The following is a 24,682-nucleotide window of genomic DNA, read 5'->3' as shown; positions in this document are numbered from 1 at the left end:
TGCTGTTGGAAACAGTGCTGAGATTAAATCAGTCTTTGTTTTGTTTCAAGCTCTTGGTTAGACCTTTGTAGAAGACAAATCTATCTATATACATATACACACAATGTGTAACATAATCTATCGGAAAAAGACTTTACACAATGAATAGCATGAAATGACTTAGAAACAAGTTGTATCTTAAAGAAAGCATATTTTATTTAAAAGTACACACACAGCAAAGAGCGATAGGGAGAGGGTTGACACAAAAGCCGACCTGAAATATATTCATATAGTAAAATAGGTGAATAACTGGGGCAATATCGGCATGTAAAACTGTAGATCTGTTACTGGAGAGTGACGCCTCTTGCCGTGAAGTTTGCATTGACACACCATATGTTTACATGGAGAGTAGTGTGAAAGTAGACCTATCGTCAGCTGTGATCAGCGCCTTTGCTCAGGGGGAATGTTTTCTTGATGTGTGACAAACTAATGTGCCTAATGAATGTGTTGGCTCCCTGGTAATCCATTTAATACAGTCTACAAAGTCACTTATCTCCTCTTCCGTTATGCGCGTGCCAATTATCAGTCGTTTCTGTGTCCCGGTCACATCTCCAAAGGGCTCTCTCCCTCTCTATTTGGATAACTAGATCCACGAGACACCCCCTCTTAAGCATCACTCCTCTCTTCAACAGTGTAGAAGGTGTGAAGACGTGCGTAACCGAACCAGTGCGACTCAGACACTGATTGATTTGGACAAACCTGCGTTGTGGATAATCAACTGACTTCAATTGGATAATGGATGAACGCGTCAGAGATAACGCAAACGGGCTATTCTCAACTCCAGATGTCAATGTATTGGAAGAAAACACTCACCCATCCATAAGGAAGTGTACCCAACTCTTAACCTAGTTGAATAAACCGTTCACCGGTGCGCACTGAGAGAGCGCGTGGGTGTGTGTGTCTTTTGTACTTATAGCCCAAGTTGGTCTGGTTAAATGGGGAGGCTTGAAGAACCTAGACATTGACCTAGACGCAACATACAGACAGACAGACAGACAGACAGTGAAAGGAGAAATCAGTCGCTTTGAGAGTCGGAGTGGTCAGAGTTGCGTCGAAGTGCGGCAGAGGGATATGGATTGTGCGTCGGATGCCATCGGACATCAGCGCGCATCTCTATCAAGAGGAAGACTCTAAAGCTGTTGTTGCTGGTTGAATAGGTGACTTTCTCGTAAGGAAACAAGTTCTGGAAAGAGAAGTTTTGAGAGGACAGAAAACAACGTTTCTCTCGCGACGTAAAGAATATACAAGTTAGGGATAAATTGGATAGATTGGGGACTTCAAATTACTTGTTAGTTGTCACTTCAATGGAGAAAATGATTCAAGTCGGAGCGAGATGTCTGACAATACTGATTATCTTTTTAGTACTTTTTGTTGGATTGGTGATGGGCTTTCCCACCAAACAGCACAACAAACTGCATAACGGCGTGTCTTTGGAGGTAAGCAAATGTATTTTCTTGATTATTTTCATCTACACAGATTTGGCCAATTCCGTGCCATGCGTTCCAAATGTAACAAGAGTTAAATGTGATGCAAATTGTATTTAAATTAATTGAGCATGTGTAAATAATTTAATATTTAATTACTACAATATTTGAATATATTACAAAAACATGTCTACATGTAAATTACAGTATGAGTTATTTTGATGCCATCATGCCAATTATTTATTTAAGTCAAATTAAATGTGATAACTTAATTCGTTTCCAGAAAATAACTACTACTCTCCTGCCAAAAACATTCTGCATTATCTTTCAAATCATTCAAAAGTTTACTTGATAGCAAACCATAATCACGGCATCACAGACAGACTTACAATGCTGTGCACTCATGGCGGACTGTCATTGCCCATTCCCTGTTCATGAACCAAAGGAAACTTGTTTCAATAAAGCTCTAGGGCCTTGGCGCAAAGTGTTGTTCTGTGTTTCTCCATGTATAGTAAGGTGTCTGAGCATCCAGAGAAGGTCAGCCTGAGCTAAGCAGCATAGCATTACACAGCAGCTACAATACATTCGAAGGCTGTATTCCCTTTGAACACACACACACCTCGCTCACATCTGTAACCGGATCCAATGGGGGTATTTGTGCGGCTCATGGACGTGTGTATAGAGGGCTTGAAGGTCACCATGAACAGAATCAGATGTACGAATGAAAGAAAGGTGCAAACAGACAGATTCCAGATCTGTGTTATGAAGTCGTTCCTTTGTACTTTCTCTCCCCTGGGTCTCCTCCAGTGGGTGCCCTATTGATGTCCCGATGCCCATAGCCTATAACTGATGGATGATTCATGTCAGTTGGACGTCAAACAGCTAGGGAGAGAGAAACTGAGAGGGGGAGTGAGGAAGAGAGGAAGAGTGTGACTGTTGGTGCTGAATGCGCATTTTGGGCACCAGCGAGTGTGACCCTGTGTCACCTTTCTTGGTGACCTGTTAGTTGCCACTGTAAGCGGATAGAGGAGGGGGTGGTTTGTACAGTAGAGGAAGGAGAGGCACAATAACAAGGGCTTACATAACCAAGTGGGGTAAAAGGAACCCTCAGCAGCTCTCTCTCACACTGGAATAAGTTCAGAGGTCAGGCTGGTTGATTGTTTATGTTGGCTCTTTACTGAGTTAATGTGGAATTTCCTGTTTTTGGTTTCCCCATCATCATGGGGGGCAGAGGAGGGGTGTGAAGTGTGCATGGCCTCATTCCCAAATATTGAGACCTGTTTGCTTTATTTATCTGTTCGGTTTCACCCCCCCCCCCCCCCTCCTCTCCTTTCCTCTCTCCCTCTTTCAAGCGCTTGCACTTGTTTTTTCTTTTTTCTTTTCCACATTTTCAAAGAGGCGATCAAAGGACCCCATAGTTTATTGTTCTTCTGTAATGGTTTGAAAATGGCCAAGTGCAGAGGCTTTGATATCTGTGGACACATAAATCAGGCCTGCCTGCCACACCGCCCGCCCGCCTGCCTGCCTGCCTGCCTGCCTGCCGCCTGCCTGCCTGCCTGCCTGCCTGTTTTCCTCTCCTCTGCTTCATCATCCATACAGTACTGTACATCCACCTCCCCTCCTTTCCTCTTCTGTCCCCGCTGAATGTGTGTCACCACCGACTACTAGGCCGGCCGGCCTAAATGGCTCCAGTGTCCCCCCAGCCACCCCCTACAAAGGACACTAAGCTTTGTTTCATGACGGAAGAGGAATTTAATGGTAATTCCTTTGTTGTGTGTCGGAAAGGCCAGGGCTCCCACTGCTGCACATCCATAGTGGCTCGTAAAGACAGACCGCATACCATCAACCAATAGGCCTTTGATCATCAGGGGAGCCCCGGAGAGAGAGAGAGAGAGAGAGGAGAGAGTGGGATCAGAGAGAAAGAGGAGGAGGGAGAGAGGAGGAGGAGACTGAATACAGAATCCAGATGTGTAAAAAAGACAAGATGAGGAAGGTGTGAAAATATGTGGCCCTTCATGACTCCAATCTTAGTCTTGTCGGTGTATATCTGTGTGTGTCAGGAGTATCTTATACGAGCTCCTTTAACTAGATCTAACTTCTGACAATACTTCTCTAGTCAGACTAGGATACAAGTGGTAGAAACCATGCAGTGAAGATCTTTTAATGCTAAGCCTCAGAGGGACCTGCCTAGACCCCAGGGGAAGCCTTCCTGATCCCCCTCTGACTCGCTCTCCTCGTCAGACTCCTCTGTTTACTCTTTCTCATTCCCCTTTCTCTCTCCCCGTCTTCCTCTCCCGTCCTCATGCTGTTTGACAGGGGTTACCTCTAAATGGTGACCATGTGTTCTCATGGTTGGATCTGATCTGATGGACTTTTTTTATGGGACAATTGCAGCCACTGAAAAAGTATGGTCTGTTTTCGGGCCCCATAACCACAATTGCTCAACTGTTTTGTCACAGCTCCAGATTTTTTTCCCCCTCATTGTTTTAAATGGCACCACATTTTCGACCGCAAACTGGCACGGCTCCAGACACTGAGGCCCCGTCAGATGTTTGGGCTATTTATTTATAGATGCTGGCTGAATTAAAAGCTTAGAGTAGTAGAAGTTACCCTTAGGCACTGATCTAGGTTCAGCTCACCCTCCCTAAATTCAAACTTTAACTATAAGAGTGGAGAAACGTCAAACTGATTTTAGCTCAGAATTAGGGGAGAACTTCATCCTACTCTCTGATGAGCTTCAGTTCAGAAAAAGACATTGACAGGTGTCTGATGGTTGGAATCTGACTGAGGAGGACCCCTACAGCTTGTGTCTGTGTATAGTGGGTAGCTGTGTATAGTGGGTAGCTGTGTATAGCGGGTAGCTGTGTGGCGGCACGGCAGGTTGAGACACACAAGGCCAGCCTGCCCACCGTCCCAGGGGTCCCACGACTCCGAGGCTCTCTCATTAAAACTAGAGAATCTGGCACAGTCTCCTCTTTGTCAAAGGCCTGGATGCCAGGGCTTTGGCTGCTGTGGGAAAAAGGAGAAATGGATGGACTAGGTTGGTTGGTTTGTTGCCCTCATGGTTTTCAGAACTGTCTTACAACATGGACAGTGGAAACATGGTAGTAACATGGTGGAAATGTTACAGGAGGTTGACAATGAAAACCCCAATGTTTTTAAGCTTTCATATAACAACCTGCTAAATTAAACTAGCAACTTAATCTATGTGGCTTTAAACCAGCCAGTAGCAAATGTACTTACTGTGTGTTATTCATGTCATCCAAGTTTTCAAAATGGTCCAGTCCACTGTGTTTCATCATGATGCTTAATTGAGGTCTCCTATCTTTTTATTCAGGCTCGTGTTCAGTCGCCCGCCAGTGGGGTCCATCGTGGACCGGAGGCCCTGGAGCAGCAGAACCAGGTCCAGAGCCTCCTCCCCCCTGACACGGAGCACCGCCACAAGAGGAGGTGGTCTCACTCCCAGCACCGCTCCGTAGGGGTTCTGCCCCAGCCTGAGCCGGAGGAGGAGATGAAACCCTTCGTTCTGGACCTCAAGAACTTCCCTGAGCTGGCCAACGCAGACATCAGCTCTCAGAACCCCAACATCCAGGTGAGTGGTGATGATTATTCATTGGATATTTGAAAGAAAATCTCACTCTCAAAGAGATTGTTCTCTCTTTACATTGTAGGGTGGGAAACTCATCCAATACCAATGTGTAGCAGAGTGCCCACTTGGTTAGGCAGTATAGAGACTTAATTCCTTTCTATGGTGTTGATTTTCTCTGTGGCATGATGAGTGGGATATTTCAGAGAATTTCAGCAGAAGGACAAGTCAGCTCCACATCACATAAATCTACCTCTAGTAGAAAATCCCTTTCATTCCTCCCATTTCCTGTGATTTCTCCAGCGATTAGCCTCAATGTCTTCAGCATGCCCTTCCATTCAACTCAATCTCACGGTAGTTGGTTAAATCTTCTGGTCGATTCCAGGATGTGGTCAGCTGAAGCTGCACGTAATGACCTCAGGCTGGCTCTGCCCTCTAATGGGGATGGAAGTCCCTCACTATAGCCCCCCTGTTGCCTGGTCCTGACATCCTCTACTATGGAGACTGTGGCCCAAATAACACCCTATTCCCTGGGGCTCAAAAGTAGTGCACTATATAGAGAAAAGGATGCCAATTGGAGTGTTAACGTACAGGATGTCTTACAGTAGTCACCTACCAATCTAATGAGTAATCACCTACCAGTCTAATGAGTAGTCACCTACCAGTATAATGAGTAGTCACCTACCAGTATAGTGAGTAGTCACCTACCAGTCTAATGAGTAGTCACCTACCAGTATAATGAGGAGTCACCTACCAGTATAATGAGTAGTCACCTACCAGTATAATGAGTAATCACCTACCAGTCTAATGAGTAGTCACCTACCAGTCTAATAAGTAGTCACCTACCAGTTTAATGAGTAGTCACCTACCAATCTAATGAGTAGTCACCTACCAGTCTAATGAATAGTCACCTACCAGTCTAATGAGTAGTCACCTACCAGTCTAATGAGTAGTCACCTACCAGCATAATGAGTAGTCACCTACCAGTATAATGAGGAGTCACCTACCAATCTAATGAGGAGTCACCTACCAGTATAATGAGTAGTCACCTACCAGTCTAATGAGTAGTCACCTACCAATCTAATGAGTAGTCACCTACCAGTCTAATAAGTAGTCACCTACCAGTCTAATGAGTAATCACCTACCAATCTAATAAGTAATCACCTACCAGTCTAATGAGTAATCACCTACCAGTCTAATAAGTAGTCACCTACCAGTCTAATGAGTAATCACCTACCAATGTAATGAGTAAGCACCTACCAGTCTAATGAGTAGTTACCTACCAGTCTAATAAGTAATCACCTACCAGTCTAATAAGTAGTCACCTACCAGTCTAATGAGTAATCACCTACCAATCTAATGAGTAGTCACCTACCAGCATAATGAGGAGTCACCTACCAATCTAATGAGTAGTCACCTACCAGTCCAATGAGTAATCACCTACCAGTCTAATAAGTAATCACCTACCAGTCTAAAAAGTAGTCACCTACAAGTCTAATGAGTAGTCACCTACCAATCTAATGAGTAGTCACCTACCAGTCTAATGAATAGTCACCTACCAGTCTAATGAGTAGTCACCTACCAGCATAATGAGTAGTCACCTACCAGTATAGTGAGGAGTCACCTACCAGTCTAATGAGTAGTCACCTACCAGTCTAATGAGTAGTCACCTACCAGTCTAATAAGTAGTCACCTACCAGTCTAATGAGTAATCACCTACCAGTCTAATGAGTAGTCACCTACCAGTCTAATGAGGAGTCACCTACCAGTCTAATGAGTAGTCACCTACCAATCTAATGAATAGTCACCTACCAATCTAATGAGGAGTCACCTACCAGCATAATGAGTAGTCACCTACCAGCATAATGAGTAGTCACCTACCAATCTAATGAGTAGTCACCTACCAGTCTAATGAGGAGTCACCTACCAGTCTAATGAGGAGTCACCTACCAGTCTAATGAGGAGTCACCTACCAGTCTAATGAGGAGTCACCTACCAGTCTAATGAGTAGTCACCTACCAGTCTAATGAGTAGTCACCTACCAGTCTAATGAGTAGTCACCTACCAATCTAATTTTTAAAAAAAGCCGCGGCTTTTGTGGCGCGATGGGTAACGATGCTTCGTGGGGTGTCAGTTGTTATGTGTGCAAGGGTCCCTGGTTCGAGCCCGGGTTGGGGCGAAGAGAGGGACGGAACCTACACTGTTACATTGGTAGTCACCTACCAGTCTAATGAGTAATCACCTACCAATCTAATAAGTAATCACCTACCATTCTAATAAGTAATCACCTACCAGTCTAATAAGTAGTCACCTACCAGTCTAATGAGTAATCACCTACCAGTCTAATGAGTAGTCACCTACCAATCTAATAAGTAATCACCTACCAGTCTAATAAGTAATCACCTACCAGTCTAATAAGTAGTCACCTACCAGTCTAATGAGTACTCACCTACCAGCATAATGAGTAGTCACCTACCAGTATAGTGAGGAGTCACCTACCAGTCTAATAAGTAGTCACCTACCAGTCTAATGAGTAGTCACCTACCAATCTAATAAGTAGTCACCTACCAGTCTAATGAGTTGTCACCTACCAGTCTAATGAGTAGGCACCTACCAGTCTAATGAGTAGTCACCTACCAATCTAATAAGTAATCACCTACCAGTCTAATGAGTAATCACCTACCAATCTAATAAGTAATCACCTACCAGTCTAATGAGTTGTCACCTACCAATCTAATAAGTAGTCAACTACCAGTCTAATGAGTAGTCAACTACCAGTCTAATGAGTTGTCACCTACCAGTCTAATGAGTTGTCACCTACCAGTCTAATGAGTAGTCACCTACCAATCTAATAAGTAATCACCTACCAGTCTAATGAGTACTCACCTACCAATCTAATAAGTAGTCACCTATCAGTCTAATGAGTTGTCACCTACCAGTCTAATAAGTAGTCACCTACCAGTCTAATGAGTAATCACCTACCAGTCTAATGAGTAGTCACCTACCAGTCTAATGAGGAGTCACCTACCAGTCTAATGAGTAGTCACCTACCAATCTAATGAATAGTCACCTACCAATCTAATGAGGAGTCACCTACCAGCATAATGAGTAGTCACCTACCAGCATAATGAGTAGTCACCTACCAATCTAATGAGTAGTCACCTACCAGTCTAATGAGGAGTCACCTACCAGTCTAATGAGGAGTCACCTACCAGTCTAATGAGTAGTCACCTACCAGTCTAATGAGTAGTCACCTACCATTCTAATGAGTAGTCACCTACCAGTCTAATGAGTAGTCACCTACCAATCTAATTTTTTTTAAAAGCCGCGGCTTTTGTGGCGCGATGGGTAACGATGCTTCGTGGGGTGTCAGTTGTTATGTGTGCAAGGGTCCCTGGTTCGAGCCCGGGTTGGGGCGAAGAGAGGGACGGAACCTACACTGTTACATTGGTAGTCACCTACCAGTCTAATGAGTAATCACCTACCATTCTAATAAGTAATCACCTACCAGTCTAATAAGTAGTCACCTACCAGTCTAATGAGTAATCACCTACCAGTCTAATGAGTAGTCACCTACCAGTCTAATAAGTAATCACCTACCAGTCTAATAAGTAATCACCTACCAGTCTAATAAGTAGTCACCTACCAGTCTAATGAGTACTCACCTACCAGCATAATGAGTAGTCACCTACCAGTATAGTGAGGAGTCACCTACCAGTCTAATAAGTAGTCACCTACCAGTCTAATGAGTAGTCACCTACCAATCTAATAAGTAGTCACCTACCAGTCTAATGAGTTGTCACCTACCAGTCTAATGAGTAGGCACCTACCAGTCTAATGAGTAGTCACCTACCAATCTAATAAGTAATCACCTACCAGTCTAATGAGTAATCACCTACCAATCTAATAAGTAATCACCTACCAGTCTAATGAGTTGTCACCTACCAATCTAATAAGTAGTCAACTACCAGTCTAATGAGTTGTCACCTACCAGTCTAATGAGTTGTCACCTACCAGTCTAATGAGTAGTCACCTACCAATCTAATAAGTAATCACCTACCAGTCTAATGAGTACTCACCTACCAATCTAATAAGTAATCACCTATCAGTCTAATGAGTTGTCACCTACCAGTCTAATGAGTAGTCACCTACCAGTCTAATGAGTAGTCACCTACCAGTCTAATGAGTAGTCACCTACCAGTCTAATGAATAGTCACCTACCAGTCTAATAAGTAATCACCTACCAGTCTAATGAGTACTCACCTACCAGTCTAATAAGTAATCACCTACCAGTCTAATGAGTTGTCACCTACCAGTCTAATGAGTAGTCACCTACCAATCTAATGAGTAGTCACCTACCAATCTAATGAGTAGTCAAATTCATAATAAATGCTCAGGAAGTAGGATCATCTGATTGAGTGCTCAATGCATATCTCGTTTCTGCCTGGCCAAGTCAGAGCTATAAATTAGGCAGGTCAATTTCCCTGATACTTCCGGAGGTTGAGATTATTTTCGATGAGTTTGCTCAGTCATATCTTGGTTTCATTGTGGCTTTTGAAAACACCCGCTTTAGATAATTTATATAAATTTATATAATTTTTTTACATAAAAGTACGTCTATGTACAGACTTTGTGGGCACGAATACACCAGAGTATGTAGAGGTTGCCAGTTTAGCATGCGCATATCTTTGATACCAAGCTTGTACGTTATATAATAACATTTACTAACACCCTCTTTCCTCTCCCCCTGTCCCAGGTGACCATTGAGGTGGTGGATGACCCTAACATAGAAGTGGAGATGGATCTGGTAAAGGACAAGGACTGGATCCCTCCTTCCTCTCCGTCCACTGTAGACTGGCTGGGCGGTAAGAAGCTGTTCTGGCCCCTGTTCTGGGGCTACACAGACGCTGACTCCAGTGAGGATGGGACGGGCCGCTCAGGGCTGGAGGAGACTGAAGAGGAGGAGGAGGAGGAGGAGGATTACCTGTTGGAGTACGGTAGTGAGGAGCCCCTCCCAAGTGGAGTGGGGGGAGACTGGGACAGTCGCTGGAACGAGGGTTGGGACGCCACTCATAGCTACTATGGTGAGGCTTCTTGTCTTCGCAAAGGCTGAGTTTACACAGGCAGCCAAATTCTGATCTTTTGCCAATAATAGTTTTTTTTGACCAATCAGATCAGATCTTTTGCCAATAATTGGGCAAAAGAACAGAATTGTGCTGCTGTGTAAACGCCTAAGTGGCACAGTGTCTGTCTAGCTGTCACACCAGCCATCTTAGTTAACACCTAACTTGGGATCACTTTGAGTACAGTACTGTAGAGTCAACATTTCTCTACATGCCAGTAGCAACTGATAATCTAGGCAATCATTTTGGCTTCCAGGCAACGGTTCTGGACCAAAGTCTTTCCAAAAATCGTTCTAATTGGAAAAACTTTCATCTTTGATCCACTGGTCTTTGGCATGCCTGTCTGACAGTAGTTGATAAAATGGCATCCAAAAGTTGAGGATGTTTTGAAATGGTGGGAGATAAAATGGTGGGAGATAAAGAGATTTATAGGAAGTTAATGTAGAAAAGTGGTACAATATAGACAGATAGAACACAGAATTGAGAGAGGTTGAGAGACAGAAGTATTGACTGAGCATGCGAGCAAGAGAGCTCTCCACTCTGCGAGCACTCGACCGTCAGGCCCATTGTGGAGCCCAAGCCTTTGAAGTGGACACTGGGTCCCAGCTCGCAGCTCACTGTGGAGGCCTGCTGTCTTTTGAAGATGGGCCCGATGCACTCGCTAATGGCAGCGTGAGCCTGTTCCCCCTGACAGACAAAACAGCTCACTGCTTGTGAACAATTAGAGGGCAGATTGGGAAGAGGGGATGACAGGGGCCATTCGGCTGGGTCTTTCATCCCCCCTCCGGGACCCCAGGCCCCCAGACCCTGGCTCGGCCCTCTGCCCTGGGCCCTAGGCGGCGAGGCCTTTTGAGACAGTTCAAGAATTTGGGGGCTTTCAGGGCTGTGCAGAACATTTACTCCTCTATTGTTTTTTGTTTCTCTTAATTCTCCTCAGTCTGTTTTCTCCTTCTGCATGGTGGGAAAAGACCAGCATGCCTTCTGGTTGCACAGGCAGATAGCTTTATTCAGCCCTGCAGAGCAGAGCCAATGAAAAGAGAAGGGAAGAGTATGGATGTGGAAACTTGTGGAAACTTTAAAGGAATGGAAAAGACAGTGGGCTGGGAGAATCCGGCCTAGGAGGATAGGCAGAGAGGGGTTACAAGTTCGTAGTTTGATGAATGTTTACGTTGATAGTGCACAGGCAGAGGATCTCCCTGTTTAATTCTAAGTCAGTCATTTTAGCCAGTGTGCCCTTTGCCTCTACCCTTCAGATCAGACAAAGGGATTGATTTCAGACAAAAGAGACTGACTGTTAACTCTGGCAATTGCTCTTAACCTCAAACCTCAATGAACCAAAACACAGCACAATCTGATAACATAGTCAGTTGAACAATTTCACTGAGTATAGGATGTGTATGCACATGTGCATCTGGCTTGAACGTTGCTAAATGAGGTGTATGTTGGTTAGGAACAAGGCGACCATGTCTATTAAGTGGTCAGATGTAAAATAAGATTGTAGTGAACATAAAGTATTTATGCCAGACTAGCGTAATGTAATGTTGGGGCTTCCCTTCTGTAATTAAAACGCTCCTGTACTGAGAAGAGTCTATTCCTGTGTTCTGGCCACATGGTGAGCTGGCAGCGCCACAAAGGCACAAGCTGCACTGCCAACAAAGCTGCCATTTCTGCGCCCACCTCGTCTTGTCTGTAATCGAGGGCGGACATGTTTTCGGTATCATTAACACCAGACTCAAACCTCTCAGAAGCAGATGGAGAACTTCAGCCTCATTGCAGAGACTTGTCTCTAATTTGGCAGAGTCTACATTACAGGACTATGGGGCTGGGAGAAGGTTAGACCCGAGGAAAATTATACTGTTGCCTGAGATAGAAAACTTATATACAGGCCTTGTTATGGCTTAGCTATAATAGCAAATATTAACATTTAGTCGATAGATTTTTTTGCAGATAATATTATTTTAGAAAAACTGCCAATTAAGGGGTCTTTGAGAGGGAAACGCTACTCCTGTGTAAGAGTCTACAGTATGTTCCGGCTTATACTTCGGTTCAGGAAAGGCATCTAAACCTAATCTAGCGTTGTTTCCCAGCATCACTATTTGATATGCAGAGTTTCCCTTCGTGCCCACTCCTAATCAATCCTTTCAAGTTGTTGTTTTCCTTTTCCGTGATAGCTTGTTAAATGTATGTGGTGAACAAACCAAATGCTTTTAATGGGAGTTCTACACAGTTACGGAACCTAGTTAGGGAACCCTACAGCTGGGAGAGGAATTCAACTCTCTCTGATTAGAGAGTGAGCATTAGGGGAATTCTAGGGGTGTGCAGTTGTGGTTCCTACACATCCGTTATGGAAGGAGTCAGATACTAGCTTACTGTGACCAGACAGAAGTTATTCTAGTTAAGCCAAAGGTGAAACAAAGAACTGTATTAGTCTGGTCCCAGGCTAATGAGTTACAGTTACCCCACAAAATGGAAACTACTATGTAAATCCAAATCCTTATCATTAATGAGTTTCGGTTTTGTTGTTTTGTCTTCCCCCGTACAGAGAAGGAGGGGACAGAGGAGTGGAGTGCCTGGTCTCTGTGCTCAGTCACCTGTGGTCATGGAGAGAGGAAGAGGACACGGTCCTGTGGTTACAGCTGCACCCTGACAGAGGCCACCAAATGTGACATGGAGCCTTGTCCAGGTGAGCTTCACACAACGTTTATTCTAGATTCCGGTCACCAACTCCTAGTCCTGAGCCACAGGATGTACAGGCTTTTGCTCCAGCCGAGCACTTACAAACCCAATTCAGCTAATTTAAGTTAGCTGATCGACTAGTCGATTAGCTGAATCATCTGTGAATGTGAGCTAGAGACGTGATCTAACTAAATGGTACCGTTCCTGTCTCTGCAGACGATGTCAACACAGTGGCTGAACCTTTCCCCTTCGAGATGGAGAACGGCACTGAACCGTTTGGCACAGGTATTTCGAATCAATGTACACTTAGCAAATGGTTAAGCAAATAGGTTAATCAAACTAGCAAACATGGGTAGTTAGAATGTACCTACTGATCTAATTACATCTAACATGGTCTCTCTCTCCTTTCCCTCTAGATGTGGACACATGTGAGAAGTGGCTGAACTGTAAGAGCGACTTCCTCCAGAGGTACCTCAACCAGGTCCTGTCAGAACTACCCAGCTGCCCCTGTGCCTACCCCTCGGCCGTCGCCTACACCGTGGTCAGCGTTTTCGACGAGGGACACGACTGGACCTTCCGTTGGCATGACGCCAGTGGCCCTAAAGAACGCCTGGACATCTACAAACCCTCTGCGAGGACTTGCATCCGCTCGGCCCTCTCTAGCGATGTCACTACGCTCGGCGCCCAGCACTGTTGCTACGACGACCGTGGCTGTCTGATCACACGGGGTAAGGGTGCGGGAACGCCCAACCTGATCAGCACGGATTTCTCCCCGGAGCTCCACTTCAAGGTGGACGTGCTTCCCTGGATCCTGTGTAAAGGGGACTGGAGCCGCTTCCACGCGGTGCGGCCGCCCAACAACGGCCTGGTCTGCCCGGAGAACCCCCACCATGATGTGTTCATGAACGAGCTGGAGGAGGCCCGGGAATACTGAAAACACACGCAGCAGCCAAAACTACACTACCCAGAATTCACCCGTACAGTGGGGCCCAATCCTAACTTGAGAAGGGAGCACGTGTAGGACTGTTTTGCACAGCTTTTTGCATTTTGCATATAAGGAGGTATGGCGGTTGCAAGGTTGAGGTGGAAGTTGATTTCAAGTTAGGATTTGGCACATTAAACACCCTGTGACCAGACCCAACAGAACAGAACTGAACTTCATTGAACTGAACAACAACTAAAAAGACGCAGTCCTGTCAATGCTTGCCGACGTGTTTCGCATCCAGCATGGTACCAAGCTCTCTGTCTCTCTCTCACTGTCTGTCCCTTAGTCTGGTATGCACTTCTGTCTGTATGTAAGCATGACATTGTCGTCTAGCCTGTTTGTGGCTTTTTGTAGGTGTTGTGGCTCTGTGTGACTGACGATAGCAACATAAACATCCCAAATGTACTTCCTGATTTGATTTTGCTGTGTGAGATGTTTGATACTGTAGTAAGTCTTATTTTGAAAAGGGGATTGTGGAATGTGTCATGCCCAACACATGAATATAGTCATAACTATGCTGCTATGAGAAGATGAAGTTAGATAGGTACCAGAGGGGGATATATGATTGAACAAACATGAATTTGCTGAAAGGTTATTCTTAAAAAATATAATCTAAAGCTGAGGAGAGAATTTGGTCAAAAGAAAGAAGTTTACAAGCACGAACAACCACACCCAGCACCTCATGCTCATTCTTGATAATATGCCAACAGAACAACTTCTTAGAAGCTTGGAGGTGGAGACAGTCTTCTGGTCTGGACTGAACTTCTCGTCCTCTGTTTCAACAATGACAGTTTGAGAACCTTCAATCATGGATGTTTCTACAGTTTTCTCAGGGGGACTCATATTGTTAGAGATTATAGCCCATATGTACCTCAACAGTGGAGCAGCATTGGGAACCACTACTTCAGAGCGCACTTCAGAGTGCACTTCGGACTGTACTTCAGAGTGCACTTCGGACTGTACTTCAGAGTGCACTTCGGACTGTACTTCAGAGTGCACTTCGGACTGTACTTCAGAGCGCACATTAAAGATGAGAATGGTACCTGTTACGGAAACGAAAAAGTTGGATCTACAGTGTAAATGGATGAAGAGCGGATAAATACAGTATTAATTCAGATAAAGTTATGAAATGATGCTCTGTGCGGTTTTTGGCAAGCCATTTTTTCTGTCAATGTAATTAAAGTTGAATAGCTGTTCTATTCCATTGCGATATGTTGCATTGTTTTTGCAAAGACTTCGTAGGAGTGGGAACTGTTGGCTTGAAGTCTTAACATTTATGCTCCAAACCTCTTTCAGGAATTCAATTTTTTTTTAAATGTGTGCAAACATGCATTACATTTTGAAATCACATGTTGTTTGTTTTTTTAAAGGAAGGCACTTTATTTAAGGTATATATATATATATATATATATATATATATATATATATATATATATATATATATACAAATGATGGCATGTATGAAAATCAAATGTTTATATGTTATAATGTTATAATTGTGAAAGGGTAACTTGCCAGAAATGCTGCATTGTTCATTTGTAAAGTATATTATCATGTGAGTTTCTGTTTAAAAGCATGGTTGATATTTTGTGATTTCTTAAACTAGTATAACTATACTCATAGAAAAAAAGGTGCTATCTAGAACCTAAAAGGGTTCTTTGGCTGTCCCCATAGGAGAACGCTTAGAATAACCCTTGTTTGTTCCAGGTAGAATCCTTTTGGTTCCAAGTTGAACGGTTTTGGGTTCCATGTAGAACCTTTTCAACAGAGGGTTCTACATGGAACCCAAAATGATTCTTCCTGGAACAAAAAAGGGTTTTACCTGGAGCCAAAAGGGTTGTCCTATGGAGACAGCTGAAGAACCCTTTTGGAACCCTTTTTTCTAAGAGTGTACCATATTGTCTTGTACAGTATTTATTGTCCGTTTTTTTAAGTCTGCTAAAGCTTTGAAACGACTCTACTAAAACCCACATGGTGCACTACTAGGGTTGCAAAATTCACAACATTCACTTTCCCAAAATACCCAGATAAAAAAAATCCTAGCTGGAATATTTCTGGAATCAGCAGGGCATAACCTGCGAGGGAATCATCCAACCTGGAGTTCTTCAACTGGGATTTCTGGAAAACTCCTGGAATTGTTTCGGGAAAGGTTCTGGAATCTTTAAAACCTACTTCGGACTGAGACACTGACACCACGGTGACGTCAGAAGGGAAACGACCTGCCTCACATGATATGACCACTCCAACAGCAACTCCATCAAGTGTCTGTATCGTTTTATCATTTTATTGTACTTCTGTGCTATGAAAATATGTTGTGACAAATACAATGAGGAATATAAAGACGTTTGCATTGATTGTCTGGCTCATGATTGTCCTTGTTCTGTCCTTCTGTATACTATCAGATGTCTTTGAAATCCGCGTAGTTTCTCTGTGTAGTTGACTTCCTCATCATACACAAATCCACAACTCATCTACTAGATTTCAAAACACAGTAAAGCATAAGAAAAGTTGGCCGCAAATCTTTCTTTCTAGAGGTACTTAAGTTTATTGATGTTTTGGCCCAAGGTCTTCATCAGAAAAGGCTGTCGACTACCCCCCACCAAAAAAAAACAAAGTTGAGAAGCAACATCGGTGAACTTTTAACGGCCCTGTGTTTTACTCAGTAGTATCACTTCCAAATTGAACGTTTTCACAAGAACCTGATCTGTGGAGCATGCCCTCTCTCTCTCAGGGTCTCAGGCAGGCAGAGAAGAAGAGAAGCTGACTGCGTTTTGATGTCTTTGTTTTTCCACTTGCTGTGCCTTAACCAGGGCCATCCAGGCATGGCCTGCTGACTGATCTTACAAGGCTCAACCCCAGCCTCAGCATGTGTGGAGCAATCTGCTTTCAATTGGAGACCAAACGGTCTGAAACGTTATACATTTTAGGACAGGCAGAATGTTTTATTTTTACATGTTGGTTATTCTCGGAGCGAGCTCCTCTATGTTCTGTTGGCTGCAAACAAAAAGGCAGGATCAAAGAGGCTTTTGTCTGTCGTTGTTGATTTTCTTAGTAAGTGGGGGATTGGAGAATGATTGAGTAGACCATTGAGGTGAGTTCTATTCTCCACCTCCAAATCCTGAACTTGAGCTGCAAGACACGAAGCAACATTGGCTCATAAATGTATCTTTATTATGTAGTTCAATGATCCTCTTTGGAAACAAAATGAAAAGTTAGTTCTGTGCCACGTTAGTCGTGACTATTGACTCTCTATACTGAAATGATGAGAAGCAGGATTGAACTTTGCACCCTGATTCAATCACATATGGATGAAGAGTGCTCAGACTGGTTACGTTATTACATTACCGTAGTGAAACACCATGGATCAACAGAATCACACTCAATTTGCTTCGTCGACTGTGTTCTCCAGATGGCTTCAATTTGTTTTCAAAGTCCAACCCAGATTTTGGAGAACCCGGAGTTAATAACGGAACGAATGCTTCTTAGACCAAAACATGATGACCTATTAATTACTACAGAAATCACAGGAACCTCGTTCTCTTTCTTATTGACACAAAGAAGCATCAATTGCAGGGATGATAATGTGGTTTCACTTGCTATAGGGTGAGGAAGGCACATCACATCCGCATTGATTGTTGATTCTATAGCTCACAGATGGCATCATAGCCAACAATCTCGTCTGTTTTCTGGGTTGTTCTCGGTTCTGTAATCTGTACATAATCGTGTCTGTCCGTAACTCCACATGTTCTTACAGCTTTGTTCTGGTCTTTAAAGTTGTGTAGCTACATGATCATGTCTGTCCGTAACTCTGTATACTCTTACAGGGGGGTTAAATAATGGAGATTCAGAGGTCAGGGCAATGCAGATCCACAGGCGTATCATTCCTTCTCAAAAGGAAGGTACAGTCTTGAACTTTCTGTTACTTCTACTTTTTTGTCTGTCAAGTATAACATTTTTTTTAACCATTTTTAGATTCTCTTAATTCCTATAGGTCCTCACCATAATTCATAGCATAGCATGTTTTCCTGCCTCTCTGTCACCTGTAAGAAACTAGAACACCAGAGGAACACTGATACTTCTAGAACGGAACATTAGGTTGCTCATGGGTCAGGGTGGCAATTGAGTCTATACTGATTTGAAATATGTGTAATTAAAGAAGAAACACCAGTGTTGGTTCGCTCATTCACACAAATGCAGGACTGGTTAATAAGGAGTTGATGGTGTGTGTGTTCTACAGTTATATTGTTCCAAGTTTCTAAATTCAATCAGTCAACTTTATTTTAGAAAGCCCTTTCTACGGCAGCAGTTGTCACAATGTGTATTACAGATACCTAGCGTAAAACCCTAAACAGAAAGTAATGCAGAGGCAGAAGCACAGTGGCTAGGAAAAACACCATAGAAACAGGAACCTAGAAAGAAACCTAGAGAGGAACCAGGCTCCGATGAGATGCCAGTCCCTTTCTGGCTGTACCCAAAATTGGTATGTGAAAGTATGCACACATATAATGCAGTATGTGAAGATTTGAATGTATTTGAGCTGCCGGTAGAATCGTTTAACTATAAACAAATCTGTGCTAGATAACGTTTTACAGTTAGTTCTAGTTCTAAGTTGACTACAGATGAGCTGTCTGTGGAATGCATCCAGACAGATGCTGACCACGTTTGTTCTCTGAAAAGTAGATAAATATCCACAGATGTGAAGACAGAACAGAGAAGCAGACATGGCTTCAAATACTCTTTGAAATCATTTCAAATACTTTATCTGTGCTTGACTGAGGTTGCCTGGCTTAATGGACCAATAGAATAGTCCCACAAGTGTAATCCCTGCCTATCTGGCACTCTAGTCAGGCTAAAAGAAATGCACAAAGTATTTGAAAGATTTTGAATAGTATTTGAACCCAGGTCTACAGAGAAGGAGAAAATAAAATGCTCAAGGAAAGAGCATAAAAAGGATTGGAGACATTTTTGGAACTGACTAAAAATGTTATCTGAAATCTTGAATCATGCAAGAAAGAGGTGTTTTTCAATGAGCTGCATATATTTGCTCAACTCAACATGAGCGCGACACGCACATCATCTCACGGCATGGTTCTATCATTTCCATATTTCACCAAAACACAGATGTTCATAACAGAACTAGACATTCATTTATGGATCTTGAGATCAGAATACACAATTCACTATGCAGTTGCTGTACACTGTAATACACTCTTACAATACCATGCGTGATAAATCTTTGTGAAGCAAAGGGTGGACGAAGAATAAGGGGGAATAGAAAAGGCTACTAGTAAAAGCGACGTTACAGTAGGTGAGGCATCGGAGAGGAAGCTGTGCAGATGGATGACGTGAAAGTATATGGATGTAGTCTTAGTCATGACTGGCCAGGCCTAGAGCCAGGACTTGGTGGTTACGCTCCTGTTAACTCTGCTAGGCTGACAGGAATATGAGATTTCCTCAGCATGTTTAGTGCACCGCAGTGGACCAGGACCGGCATATAGTGGACTAAGTTCTCCACCACTACACTCCCTATGTCCCCAACAGAGTCCCCAACCCCCAAACACACACTGTGGTCCGCATATGAGAGTAGTACACAGGCCACACATGCACACACACTTAGACACAAATACGGATCAATTACTAGAACTGACGCCATTGGAGACTGTCATACAGAAGTGATCTACTCCAGCTAATCGGTAACCCCAGGAGACCTGTAAACATCTGTGTGCCTCTGAGGCGGTCACATGCTTTCTTTCTTGTGAGCAGGGTTTTATGATTTACATGCAATTAACAAACAAACATAGCAACACACACAGTCAATCAAAGGTACACAGAAAGACAGGAATCAGGGGTTGTTTTTGGAATAAAAATGGTTCACATCCCTTCCACCCTGCATGTTGTTAGAATGTTGTGGTTGAGTATGTGTGAGGTCTCTCTTGTGGTCACATTTCCAACAGAGTTGGTAGATGATGGCACATGGTCTCTGATCCAATGTACCATCTCCTGCCATTGTGCTCTTGGGCAAGGAACTTAACCCCCCACAATTGCTCTCCATCCAGGGCACTGCACTGCTGCTGACCCTGTGCCTCTCAACGTGTGTTCTTTCTAACCAATGGATAATAAAGTTGTATTCTATTCCATGTATTCTATGAGTTCTGGAGAAGTTGTTAAAGCAATTGTGGTTGACATTGACATATCTACTGTATATAGTGGCATTACTTCCTACAGTGGAGTGATTCCAATACATTGTTTGAGCAATTTTCAGCACGATGATCCCAATACGGGACAGCAATATCCTCCTTAAAAAAGTCCCCCAAAAAAAGGACCAACAAATTCCTCTGTGAAATTATACTCCAGAAACGTTTGTTTAGATGCTGTTTTCCAGGAGGATAATACATTTTCTCTCTCCGTGTCTCTCTCTCTCTTTAGCGTTATCTGCTCTGTCTCTCTCTTTCTCTCTGTATCTCTTCCTCTCTCTCCCCGCCTCTCTCTGTCTGCTGTTAATGTAACCACAAGACGAGCCAAGACAATACCCTGCAACATGATGAGCCTCAGCCTTGCCTAGAGAAGAGAAGCCAGCCTAGTGATACTACTGGGACGGCAGCGAGCCAGCCATAACAATAACAACATTGAACAGCCTCCGGTGCTTATAGCCTTCCACTGAGCCAAGGACCAGTTCAAAATGATGATTGCTCCTCTTTTCCCTCTGTGAATAAAGAAAGCGGAGTACTACTGAAATTATTGGGAACAATATGTACAGGTATAAAGTTGGCATAGAGGGGAATGAGATTTAGTAGTACAAGGTGAAGTATAACCTACATACTGCCTGAGTTCATTTGGGATTTCATTTTATCTACCCAGTAGCCTGTATGGTGGGTATGGCCGATAACGTATCATTGATACGTCACCACACAAACAGTTCTTCAGAGAGGAGAAATCTACAATCTATGGGAGGTTGTAAAAGATTGATAAAACATGAATAAATATGGTAATAACTCATTGGTTAATCTCATCCACCAGCCAGCTCACTCAATTGAGCCTGGGGACAAGGTTACTGATTGATTGAAATTGTGTGATTGAGAAATTGACCTTAGATCTGGGAGCAACTTCATCCTATTCCCTAACTCGGTGGTTCTCAACCTTTTTTGGTTAAGGTACCACCAAGTACATTTAGCTCTGTTTGAAGTACTCCTGAAGTACCCCCTCATGTGTATTTTACCAGTAGGCCTATGGTCTAATGAGTCTTCTCAAGTACCCCCTGTGGATAGGCCAAGTACCCCCAAGGGTCCTGTTGAGAATCACTGCCTTAACTAACCTATGTAAGTGAGGCAGTGCAAAGGCCCTCAGCATGACACTAGGAAGGAAGGATCTTCAAAACCTAACATAGAGTGACCCCTGCTGTTGAACATACCTCAATACATCGCTGACTCATGGGCTGCATCTCAATAGTCTAGTGAGGCGTCCTCTGTTGGACATACCTCAATGCATCACTGAGCCATGGGCTGCATCTGAATAGTCTAGTGCGGCGTCCTCTGTTGGACATACCGCAATGCATCACTGAGCCATGGGCTGCATCTCAATAGTCTAGTGAGGCGTCCTCTGTTGGACATACCGCAATGCATCACTGAGCCATGGGCTGCATCTCAATAGTCTAGTGAGGCGTCCTCTGTTGGACATACCGCAATGCATCACTGAGCCATGGGCTGCATCTCAATAGTCTAGTGAGGCGTCCTCTGTTGGACATACCTCAATGCATCACTGAGCCATGGGCTGCATCTGAATAGTCTAGTGCGGCGTCCTCTGTTGGACATACCGCAATGCATCACTGAGCCATGGGCTGCATCTCAATAGTCTAGTGAGGCGTCCTCTGTTGGACATACCGCAATGCATCACTGAGCCATGGGCTGCATCTCAATAGTCTAGTGAGGCGTCCTCTGTTGGACATACCGCAATGCATCACTGAGCCATGGGCTGCATCTCAATAGTCTAGTGAGGCGTCCTCTGTTGGACATACCTCAATGCATCACTGAGCCATGGGCTGCATCTCAATAGTCTAGTGAGGCGTCCTCTGTTGGACATACCGCAATGCATCACTGAGCCATGGGCTGCATCTCAATAGTCTAGTGAGGCGTCCTCTGTTGGACATACCGCAATGCATCACTGAGCCATGGGCTGCATCTCAATAGTCTAGTGAGGCGTCCTCTGTTGGACATACCTCAATGCATCACTGAGCCATGGGCTGCATCTCAATAGTCTAGTGAGGCGTCCTCTGTTGGACATACCTCAATGCATCACTGAGCCATGGGCTGCATCTCAACAGTCTAGTGAGGCGTCCTCTGTTGGACATACCTCAATGCATCACTGAGCCATGGGCTGCATCTTTTTTATTATTTTATATTTTTTTTATTTAACTTTTATTTAACTCGGCAGGTCAGTTAAGAACAAATTCTTATTTACAATGACAGCCGACCCCGGCCAAACCCTAACCTGGACGACGCTGGTTAGGGTTTGCGCCGCCCTATGGGACTCCCAATCTCGGCCGGTTGTGATACAGCCTGGAATCGATCCAGGGTCTGTAGTGATGCCTCTAGGACTGAGATGCAGTGCATTAGACTGCTGTGCCTCTCGGGAGCATCTCAATAGTCTAGAGATGATTCCTCCTCTCCTCTCCTTTATTAATAGTGATCTGAACTGAAAACACTGGTCTTCTTTTTCACCTGAATTTACTGTTCTGTCTGGTGTGTGGCTGACAAATTAAAATAGAGTTCATCCTAAGCAAGGATGATAATTGTATTTCCATACCAATAATGACTTGTCGTAGGTAGGCTACAGGTTTTATTATGAAACAGAGAGCCTCTCATGTGGAACAATGACTTTCTTAATCTGATGCACGAAGACATTAGAAGTGATCAACTTTATTCCCTTGAAGAATCACAAACAGCAAGAACTCCCCTGATATCCTGTCAAAGTAAATCATGACCATGAAACTTCATGTTTAGCCAACAGATCCATAGTCATCCATTGTCTGTGCCCCTGCCTCTCTTCTCCCCCCAACCACACATTGAGACAGCACTCCACAATGCATTCAACAAGGAGATATAAACATAGTCAGAGCAACGTACAGAACTATTCAACCTTCACATTGACAATGTTCATGTGCATCACTGCTTCCTCCTCCACAGTGAATTGCTATTTTGAATTCACTTTTGAACTCACTTTGATATCCGTTGACTCCCACAAATGACTCCCACAATTACCCCATCATCAGGGTGTAATTGTATTTCTAAGGGATGCCCGCTCTGCTCTGCAACCGAGAGGGATAGGTGTTTTTAGGCAGTGAAGTGTGGGATTAGTTAGCTCAACATACACCATTCTACGCCTGGCTAGCAAAACAATGCTCCTATTTTGAGCCAAAGAAGGAATTCCCTGCCTCTTCATTGGAGCAGATGAGATTTCAACGCAATGTATGGGCAGAGAGAAGATACCCACACACCTCTGCGCGCACGCACGCACGCACGCACGCACACACGCACACACACACGCACACACACACACACACACACACACACACACACACACACACACACACACACACACACACACACATACACACCTAACTGTGGATGAGAGGATATGGAGGTCTAACTCAATGAGAAGTTCAGAGACATGGAACATTATAATTCACCTCTCCTTAACACTCAATTAGGGGGAAATGCATGAGCAGATTTTTACAATGCAACAAGTGCATGTCACGTATCTATGACACATCAGTTAGGCCTAGGTTATACTTGAGCACCCAGTATATTCACATGAGTCATACTCTCTTCTCTCAATTGATTGAGCTGGAAGTTAGAACAAAGCTTTTAAAAAGCCTATTTTTTTATCAGTAGTGCAGTTTTGTGACTCCTTCGAACTCCTTTCACAAGAGACTCAAAATTCCATCATGATCACATTATCATTTCTATCTCTGTGACCTGTTATTACCGTCTTATATACATGTCATAACATACATAGGGCTATACACATGTTATTACTGCACCATAATAATGCACTCGCTTGCTTTTAGTCAACTGAAATGTTGACTAAATCCTCTTCACTGCTTTGTGAAAATTATGATAGCTATACTCATCCATACACTTGCATATTGACCCAATTCAAACAATGGATACATTGTTTATAAACTTTTGACTGGCCTATAGTAACATCATAGCTGAACACAGAAGACATTTCACACTTGGCTGAGTTTAAACAATGTGCGCATCATAAAAATCTAAGTATCATTCTTACACTTGCAATTCAGTCCACAAGTGTCTAAAATGACATCCATCTAAAATGACACCCAAAATGAGTGCAAAATACATCAGATAAATGCCATGGTCATTTTATTGGTTATCTTCCGCAAGTTCTCAGCGACCATGTGTGGCAGAAAAATTGTTATATTAGGCTCCAGCGAGGATCGAACTCGCGACCCCTGGTTTACAAGACCAGTGCTCTGCCACTGAGCTATAGAGCCGGTTTCAGCACGCAGAAACTACATTGGTAGTGTTCTCTGATATTGATGCCGCGACAAAACAACTGACAATTCTGAAATCTCCGACATCCGAGTGTTCAAGACAACTGGAAACTCGGGAAAAAACGAGCTCTGAGTCGGAATAATCTTTTGAACGACCAAATATCAAACCGTAAACTTTCCGACATGAAGATCACTGACGTCATGATTTGACCTCGTTTTAATCGGACTTCCCAGTTGTCATGAAAGCACCAAGAGTCCACACAGCGAGGGCCTATAAGGAAACTCCTTTTCGAAGATATTTATAACTAACCCCCTTGTCTGTGGCATGGTGCCCAAATT

General features: G+C 43.6%; 1 protein-coding gene and 1 non-coding gene across 2 annotated transcripts; one reads left to right on the top strand and one right to left on the bottom strand.

Moving 5' to 3' along the window:
• Window positions 1-38: 38 nt before the first annotated feature.
• LOC106571682 (isthmin-2) lies at window positions 39-15,238 on the top strand. Its single transcript, XM_014145036.3, has 6 exons — window positions 39-1,475; window positions 4,801-5,055; window positions 9,806-10,133; window positions 12,715-12,855; window positions 13,065-13,133; window positions 13,265-15,238. The coding sequence occupies exons 1-6, from the start codon at window positions 1,344-1,346 to the stop codon at window positions 13,780-13,782; spliced, it is 1,443 nt and encodes a 480-aa protein (XP_014000511.1). The 5' UTR covers window positions 39-1,343; the 3' UTR covers window positions 13,783-15,238.
• Window positions 15,239-24,271: 9,033 nt separating this feature from the next.
• On the bottom strand, window positions 24,272-24,343 carry trnat-ugu (transfer RNA threonine (anticodon UGU)). Its single transcript has one exon. It is a non-coding gene; the product is annotated as a tRNA-Thr (tRNA).
• Between the last annotated feature and the right edge of the window lie 339 nt (window positions 24,344-24,682).

This window comes from Salmo salar, chromosome 15 (assembly GCF_965601325.2).
Source record: "Salmo salar chromosome 15, fSalSal1, whole genome shotgun sequence".
Classification (NCBI taxonomy): domain Eukaryota; kingdom Metazoa; phylum Chordata; class Actinopteri; order Salmoniformes; family Salmonidae; genus Salmo; species Salmo salar.
This window is presented reverse-complemented; position numbering and strand designations above follow the sequence as displayed.